Source organism: Anopheles merus, chromosome 2R (genome assembly GCF_017562075.2).
Source record: "Anopheles merus strain MAF chromosome 2R, AmerM5.1, whole genome shotgun sequence".
Taxonomy (NCBI): domain Eukaryota; kingdom Metazoa; phylum Arthropoda; class Insecta; order Diptera; family Culicidae; genus Anopheles; species Anopheles merus.
In genome coordinates this window covers 18029244-18037797 of record NC_054082.1, presented here as the reverse complement: position 1 = coordinate 18037797, position 8554 = coordinate 18029244, and the positions used below count along the sequence as shown (strand labels likewise).

Below are 8554 nucleotides of genomic sequence, written 5' to 3'. Positions count from 1 at the left end.
TTTTGCCTATCCTACCTTTGCCACCAGGAGCGTCAGCTCGATGTCGATCACCTTCTGGCCGGGGCACATACGCCGCCCGATGCCAAAGGGCAGTACGACTGATGCACCCGGTTCCGCCCGCTTGTTCACCACGTTATCGTTCTCGTCCCGCTGCTCGAGCCAACGGTCCGGCAGGAAGCGATCCGCCTGCTGGAAGTTGTCCTCGCTCTGGCAGGCAACTCGCGTATGGCACAGTACGAGTGTCTGCAGCATCGGAAGGTAAAGACAGCAACAAGAATGATACCCGTAAGTACCCATGCGATGGCATCTATGGCTCCCAAGCCTTACTTAGCCTTAGATTAACTGATACTTACTCCCGCCTGCAGATGGTACCCGGACAGCTGGAAGTCTTCCTCGAGGATTCGCGCCAAGCAGGGCGTCGTGGGCGAGATGCGGTACGACTCCTGGATGCAGGCCTTGGTGAACCGGGCGCCCACCAGATCCTCGTTCGTGATGTGCTGCACGCAGTGGGCGAACTCTTGCGCAATCTCGCGCTGATACTCCACCGTCTGGCTGAGGTTGTGCAGCAGGAACGAGAGCGTGTTGGATAGCTGCCGGGTGGATGTTTTCGAACAGATGAAAGCATTACTACACAAAGCTCGCCACATCGCACGCCCGCAAACGCCACTCACCGTTTCTATGGCACTGGTGATGAGGTCAATGATGCCGGATATCTTTTCCTTCGTATCCAGCCCCTCGGTCTGCAGGATGCTGATAAAGATGTGCTTCACATCGTTATCGGGACAGTTGAGCTGCTCTTCCTCGAGCGCCTCATAAACGATTTCCGCGATCGTTCTGTTTGGAAGAAGCGTTAAATCAAACATCGTTTTTTACGATTTTAAGGACACCTTCGCTTTGGAAACTTACTCGTAGATGATCTCCTCACACCGGACAAAGTTGCTGTAGAGCCGCGTCGGCACGTACTTCCACAGCTTCAGCCCGAAGTAGCTCTCGCCGATGTACACGAACGACTCCTTGACCGCTTCGGCCAGCCGCATAAACTTCGCATTCTGCCGGTTGGTCGTCAGATAGCCCATGCGGCGCCCGAGCACAAGGCAGCAGATAACTGAGAGAAGAGAAACGCACGTTAACGACCTAGGGGGGTGACATCCACACAACAGCGCACACTCACTCTCCAGCCCGACCGAGTTGGCAATGTCCTGGAAGTTGCGGATCGTGCCATCGTCTGCCCGCTGCCGGCGCACCAGATCGACAAAATCGTCGCAGATCTCGTTGACCGACGGAATGAACGCCTGCAGCACACGGCGGGAGGTAATGCCGGTGGTCAGCTTGGCCCGCAGCTCGTGCCACTTTGCCCCTTGGCTACACAGGGTTGAGAAACGAAGAAAAAGAAGCACAACATATAGCGACAGGAGAGAGAGAGAAGAACATACATCGTATGTCCCCAAGCGGCTGCTCGTGGCTTACGCGTTGATCAGATTGGTCACACCGAACCGGTCCGGCCGGCTGCTGCGGTACACCTCGACGATCTCGGTCGGCGGGCGGAACGGGTAGCGGCTCGGGTACCGCAGCACCTTCTCCATGTCGGCACGATCGAACAGGTTCACGATCGGCACGGTGTCGACGTCGAGCATGATCGGCCCGTACCGGCGGTGCATCTCCATGAACGTTTCGTGCACCTTGGCGTACCGGTGGCGGCCGAAGAAGTAGCGCCACTTGGTGCCGATCAAGGGCAGCCGGCGCGGTCCCGGTATGTCCCAGATCGATCGCACCGTCGGCACACCGGCGTCGTTCGACGGGGGGGACTGTGCGGGCGGCGACACAGGCGATGTCTGTGCTGCGTTGCAGGCCGCTGCCTGCAGTCCACCACTACCAGCTCCAGCGTCGCCATTGTGTTGCAGCAGATGCAGCAGGAAGCTGCGGATCGACTCGACGATCTTCTTCGGCTTCGGGTTGTAGGACAGAAACATAAACAGCGTGACGAACGTGTAGAACAGCACGATCGTGACCGACATGGTGCGATCGTACGTCGTGGCGATGTCTGCAAGTAAAAGAGAGAGGGAGAGAATGAAACTGGGTGGTCAGAGAAGAGTCCAACGGCGATCAACGTGGGTGGGTCTCGGGACGTTCTGAGTGACGTAACAATGCCGCCCGGTGCGGAGGGGCAGAGCGGGGGCACGAAAGAAAAGGGACAGTTGTCGGTGGTGGGATGGGGTTGATGTATCTGATTTGAATTCAAGGTGAAGGCCGCCCACTTTCGAATGGGATGATGCGAAAGGAAGTATTTGTTCAATTATCGGTTGGAGTTTTGTATTGTTTTAACCAAAAGTAAGATTATTCACCAAAGTTAGTCACACCATAGCCGGAGTTAGATTAACAGAAGAAAATGCTGGTCACTACCATCACGTCGTAGTATAAAATGACCTACAAGCCGATTAGGATACCCTCGCCGCCCGCCGCGATAAGGGGTGATTACAATTTCCATTTCTCCAATATCAACTCCCCGACGACAGCGCCAGCCAACAATGCCCCCGAAACCCCTTCAGCCCTCTCGATGGGACAATAAACCCATAAACTCGTATGCGGCTAATCGATGCAGCGATACAACGGTACAGGTTGTAACGCGGGCGGGGTAACACGCGGCGTCCTTTGAGCGTCCTTCAGTGCACTGGTCGGCCGGGCGTTATCTTCCCGGTGAGCGGTGGTTTCGCTGTGCGGCCATCGTGCGCGATAATTCGCACGAAATTTGCCCCAAAAAACATTCAAATCTTTACCCTGCCTACCTCCCCCCGGCCCTTATCAACTGCAACTGCGATAAAGGTAAAGGTCGTTGATAGCGAATGTATATTTAGTGTGTGTGTTTTGCTGCGTAGCGTTCCCCCTTATCTTTCGCTCTTTTAATTACGTGTTTTTTTTTTCGCTCAAATTAAGCTCAGTAAAACCAAAAGCTCGATTTGGTACTATTCACGAGTAGAGTTGTGCCTCAAGTACCAGAACTGTACGATTCATTCAATTCATCCTAAAGAACGAACGACCTACGTTCATCTAATCAACGTTCATCGATTCTTTATAAATCTTAATGTAATGAGTTGGGCATCAAAATAACGTCCTACCCATCGAAATAACGAACGTCAGGTACGTCAGGTCGTTCATTTCCCCCATACAAATATGAACGTGAACCGTAATACCAAGACGTTCACGAAAAGAACGATCTATCTGTCGAAATAAAGAACGTCCAAGTCGTTCATTCCCCCATACAAATATGAACGTGAACCGTATGACCAGGACATTCACGAAAAGAACGACCTATCCGTCGAAATAAAGAACGTCCTAGTACGCTATGTCGTTCATTCCCGCCATACAAATATGAACGTGAACCGTAATACCAGGACGTTCATGAAAAGATGCAATACACTTATTATGTTCTTCTTGCAAAATAAAACAATTTACCATATTTTCTTCAACTGAAATGAACGAATGAATCACGATTCACGTTCAGTTCATCTAAATAAAAGAACTAGTATATTCACGTTCATGGAAATGAACCGAATTGCCCAAGCCTATTCACGAGTAACGAGTCATCGCGATCGTTTATCTTTCTCACTATGGTGAGCTCACAATATTAGCAAAGCGCTCACCTGATCATTCACACTCATTCTCTCGCACTCTCTCAGGCTCTTTCACTTTCGGTTCGGTTTGATCGATACACAGAACATTCGCACACAAACCTACGCTGAGGAAAGTATTAAGAAAAAAACTACTTATTTTTTTTAAACACACAAACTAAAAAATTAAAACAAACAAAAAAAATGCCTTCTAAACCGGCCAGTTATGTTCAGTTTTTGTTTCAGCCCACACAACTACGAAGACAACGATCAAGCAGCAGCATCATGTCGGCGGGATAAGGAGGCTTTGGGTGCGGAGGACGGCGAGCGGAAAAGAAAAGAAATACAAATCCGACAACAACAAACCACCACCACCGCCTCCAAACCGGCCGTGCCTCGCACGCGTCCCCGCTGAATATCACGATCACGGTCACGGCCACGGCCACAAAACGGCACTCGGGAACGCTTGCGTTCTCGCTCGCGCACTCGCGCACTTGCGCGCCCACAGCCAGCCACTCTCTCCCGCAAGCGCGCTGAGAAGCTGCGTTGGTGTTGCGTACCGCAGTGAGTTATGAAACGAGTTTGGCGGTAAGTGTTGCCTTATGTTTTTTTTTTTTATATCTTCTCTCTTTTATGATTGCTCTTCTACTAATCATATGACGTAAATTGGGGGACATTTTTGATTGGCGTTGGCATTATTTGTGGCGCATCTCTAACCCTTCCCTCACTACCTTACCCATCATCATCTCAGTACCGATGCAATCCATCCTGTAACAGACCGATCATCGATCCGCTGGTTAGAGTATCCCGATCGCAAAACCCGTCCCGACGCAACGGCAGTATCCTGTTCAAACACGTTCGGGACGCCGCAGCGTAGCGGTGTCGTGTCGGTGCACAATTAGACAAGCCTTCGTATTAACGCGCGTCTAAATACACCTACAGCACAAGACGGCGAGATGCGTGCGCGCAGCCGGGACTATCCCGTTCCACTGTGTGGCGCAGGTGGCCCCACCAGGGCAGAACTGTTGCTCGAGCGGCAGCAGCTGTACACAACACGGGAGCGCGCTTACGCTCCGCTTATCAGCGCGACGTTATTTAACGAACTAATTCGGCCACTGCCGAAAGAAGAGGGCCACTAAAAAACCGGAGCGGTGCGATGTCGCGGGTGTAGCTGCGTCTTGGACGTACTTCGCGGACACGTCCTTCGTTTTCCCTCCCTCTCCCCCAAGGGCATCGCTAAAACACCTGCCCGGGGGTCTACCTGCTAGGGTGTCGGTGGTTCGTGATTTGGTGATCTTTAAATTCGATCCCGAAACGGTTCTCTCCCTCTCTCTCTCTCTCTCTCTTTTCGCGAGTCTCTCACTCGCGTGTATTTCTGGAGGGGATGATAAAATTCGAAACATACCCGCTCCGCTCACCCATCCTCCCATAAATGTCAGACAAAGGTGCTAGTAATCGGTGGGAGCGTTTGGTGCTGGCGGTCGTTTCGGTGTGGCAAGATTTTTGCACACAACTGATCAATACACATTGTATGCGGGACTTAAAGCGCACCACGCACTATGGGACAGAAGCGCAATGAGTGATGGCAAATGGTGCATTTTTTACATTTTGCTTACCACAGGGGGCTGCGTTGCACATGGTTGAGTTGAACCAATACTGTTAAAATACTTCAATTGGGGTTTCTCTAAATTTCGCCAAATATTTCAATATTCAGTAGAGTATTTTGTTTCGCTTTATTTCCACTGCACTTTATAAACCATTTATGAGAATATTTATGTAAAACATCTGTTAGTTTTGTCCTTCTTTCCTACGCCTATTTTTTCACAACCCTTTGCTTGCGGTGATAGCTTATCATTGTAACGATTAAAGCACAGCCGACGCACACTTCTGAACGGTTCTGCAAAAAGTGTGATCAAATCATAACTACCCCTACTAATAAATGTTTGCCCAAATGGCTGATTACTGGTGAAAAAATACATTTGCACCTGCAGTATCGCTGCAGTTCAATTGGCCATTTTCGTTTTGCTGTGTGCACGCGTTTCCGTTGAAAACAAAAAAACAAAGTCAATGTTTTGCTACACAACAAACAAACACCAAGTGTGGTGGGGTTGCTTTGAAATTGGTTTCGGTAAATAAATACGTGCTGTATTTAATCGGTTGTTGTTTCATTCAATATACAACAATTTTGTCGCAAACTCATGGCTCTTTGAAAGTAGTTTTGCTTGTCTTTTATGTTTTTTTAAATGTTTTTTTAGGTTGAAAGAAGTAATTTAAATTTTGAACACATTATATCGGAAATTCGAAAAGGCGTATGTGTAAATATGTAATATTAATTAGTCTCATTTATAGATACTGCAACAGCACGATTGTTAGCAATTAGTTATGTTTGAGTACGCTGTAACAAAACGAACCCCACCGAACACACTACGATTAGTAACACATTAACTCAACGACCAATATTACTGTTTTTTCCTCTAATAAAGTTGTAATTGAGTGAATTGCGAAACAGCCACACGATTGCCATGACGAAATGGTCACACCGGAGCAGTAAGCTACCGTTCCCACTTGTTCATCGAATTGTCCCACCGTGCTTATTAGTGATGCGTACCGAATGAGATTTGTAGGCGCAGAAACGACCACAAATAAAAGGCGAAAAAGAGAACGAACAGAGAGACGGGGAGACAAAGAAAGAGAGCGAACGAGCGAGAGAAGTGGGGAGGGGAATCAAAACAATTATTAGATTGCGGTACACTATCTATCAGCTGACTGAGTCGCTCGTGTTGTGACGTTCGAAAGGTGGCTTATCATTTCATTGCCACGAACGGTGTGTGTGGTGCTCTTGAAAATTTAAACTGTAACCGACGAAGGAACTTGGGATTCCTTCTTGGATCAACTGCGCTATCTTGCAATCGTTTGTTTTTTTCCTTTTTCTGTTGGAAATATACAACGTCAATGTTTGTACTTGTTTGCATCAACAATATCAGCATAGTGCACAAACAACAAAAAATTAAAGAATAACCGTTTGATGCAATTGCATTGGTGCTTTGGTTCATTGAAAGAAACAACTCCCAGTCAGCTTGGCGCTCCCCCATTTCACACCGACACCGAACTCATTGAGAGCAACCGATCGCCCACCAGCAGTAGCGCAGTACCGGACGTCCCAACAAATGCCAGCCGCACGGTAAACAATCATAGTTTACGGGCCAGTTGGAAGCTAGAAAAAGAAAGTTTGCTGATGAGATTGGCAGTTAGATAAGCGTCGGCTGCAACCTTTAGCACCTTTGCACGGACGCAAACGGACAGCCGGCCGGCGATGTTGGCGATCACTATCATTCCGCCAACAATGTTGCACAAAATCGGACGATGATTTTATGTTATGTTACTGTTTTCTGTTGACTTGTTGACGTTGTTTTGCCTCCGCCCGTGGATGATTTGTTGTGCCAAAACGCTCCACCAAACACAGCCAGCACACAAACATCCCTTTTACAGTTCAGCAACGCGTTGCTAATTAATGCGGGAATGGATTTTTATTCAAATTTCCATAAATGACAAAAAAATGCGCCACAGCGATCACACACTTTCAACCGAACATTATTGCAACCACAGCATCTCGCGCGATAAATCAGAATGGGGTTTGCCAAATTCTGTACGCTCTCGATTTTTATTTATTTTTTTTCTTCTTCACTGATTCTGCGCTGTGTCGGGGGCCCGAAAATATATTGCGCTGGTGCGTCGTTCTGCGGATATTTCAATGTCAAAAGGGTAATGATCGAGATAGAGAGAGGTATACGTGGGATTTTTTGTTTGTATTATGATTTTGCTTCGTTGTGCTCAAAATTTCATTCCGTAGGTGCTTCCATCCCAATGGGAGGGTGGAAAGGGCGGAGGCAGAGGAGCATCAACGTGTCGCTCTTCATACGCAACCCCACCCCCCACTATTGCCCTCTGACTACACCTCCAAAGTCGGGGTGCGATCGTCGTAAAGCCGGATCGGAGAAGAACCTTACCGCCGCTTAAGAACAACGTTCGAGCCGCTAACTTTCCAGGGTGATGGGAATTCGCATCCGCGATCGTTCCTGGTTGTTTTTTTTTAACGCGCTCTTTTGAGAGCTTTTGAATGCTACAGGTAACAAGAGTCTAATTTTTTTAACACATTCGCGATTTATTGGAGAATGTTTGACACAAAAGGAAAAGGAGTAGGAAAATAACAAGAATATTTGCGTGCGACAGGTTTACCTAAAAAATATATATATTTAAAGACTTCTACAACGCAACGCGAATTTACACTGAGTTGTTTTAAGCCACCCCCGCCGTATGTCTGCCAGCGGACGACGTCGACGATCGTCCCGATTTGAAGCGCCGAGCTGGCGTTTCTTTAGCCCGAAGAGAAAGGGAAACAGTAAAGCACCTTTTGGTAACCTGATCGTGAGTGATCGGCGTACGAAATGATCCTCTGCGCGTTTTGCACACGGAACGAATGGTTTCGCCGCGTGCGTACGCAGCGGGTTCGTCGCTAGCGCGATCGCACACCAAATCTTTCGTTTCGAAGAGATTCTTTCCCTCCCTGTGCTGCCGAGAATGTTTTATTGCAGGTTGACCGTGGGTTGTTCTACGATTCTTGAGTATTTGTGTGTGTGTGTGTGTGTGTGTGTGTGTGAGGGAGAGAGAGAGAGGCTATGTCACACATGATTTTATTACGCAATCAATAAGCTGTTTATGGCGTAGAGTAAAACTTATCCTCGCTTTAATTATTGTGCGAATTCAACTGGATAAAGGCTGTAGGAGAATACTCGGCAAAGCATGCAATTGTTGGTGTGTTTGCAGAATAATCAGCTGCACTATCTAAGCGTTTGTTTAATTTTCAACACATTTTTTTATCCCCAATTACACTCATCAAAGGCGCTTTATTTTTAACACACAAATACATCAATCTGTGTGTGCTTTTTTTC

At 48.0% G+C, this 8554-nt stretch overlaps 1 protein-coding gene across 6 annotated transcripts in view; it reads right to left on the bottom strand.

Moving 5' to 3' along the window:
- Positions 1–8554, bottom strand: part of LOC121590616 (ecdysone 20-monooxygenase) — a 29071-nt gene that overhangs the window by 749 nt on the left and 19768 nt on the right. For 2 of the 6 annotated variants that reach the window (XM_041910434.1, XM_041910432.1), the window contains exons 2-7: positions 1468–2041; positions 1172–1362; positions 907–1105; positions 672–834; positions 354–590; positions 16–243 (exon numbers count right to left, since the gene is read on the bottom strand). In XM_041910434.1, the coding sequence (XP_041766368.1) occupies positions 16–243; positions 354–590; positions 672–834; positions 907–1105; positions 1172–1362; positions 1468–2015 (1566 nt within the window). In that variant the 5' untranslated portion in view covers positions 2016–2041. Of the gene's footprint in view, positions 1–15; positions 244–353; positions 591–671; positions 835–906; positions 1106–1171; positions 1363–1467; positions 2042–2342; positions 2433–4341; positions 4715–5221; positions 5511–8554 lie in introns of those variants that run through there. The other 4 variants (XM_041910430.1, XM_041910428.1, XM_041910431.1 and 1 more) reach the window with 4 other exon arrangements.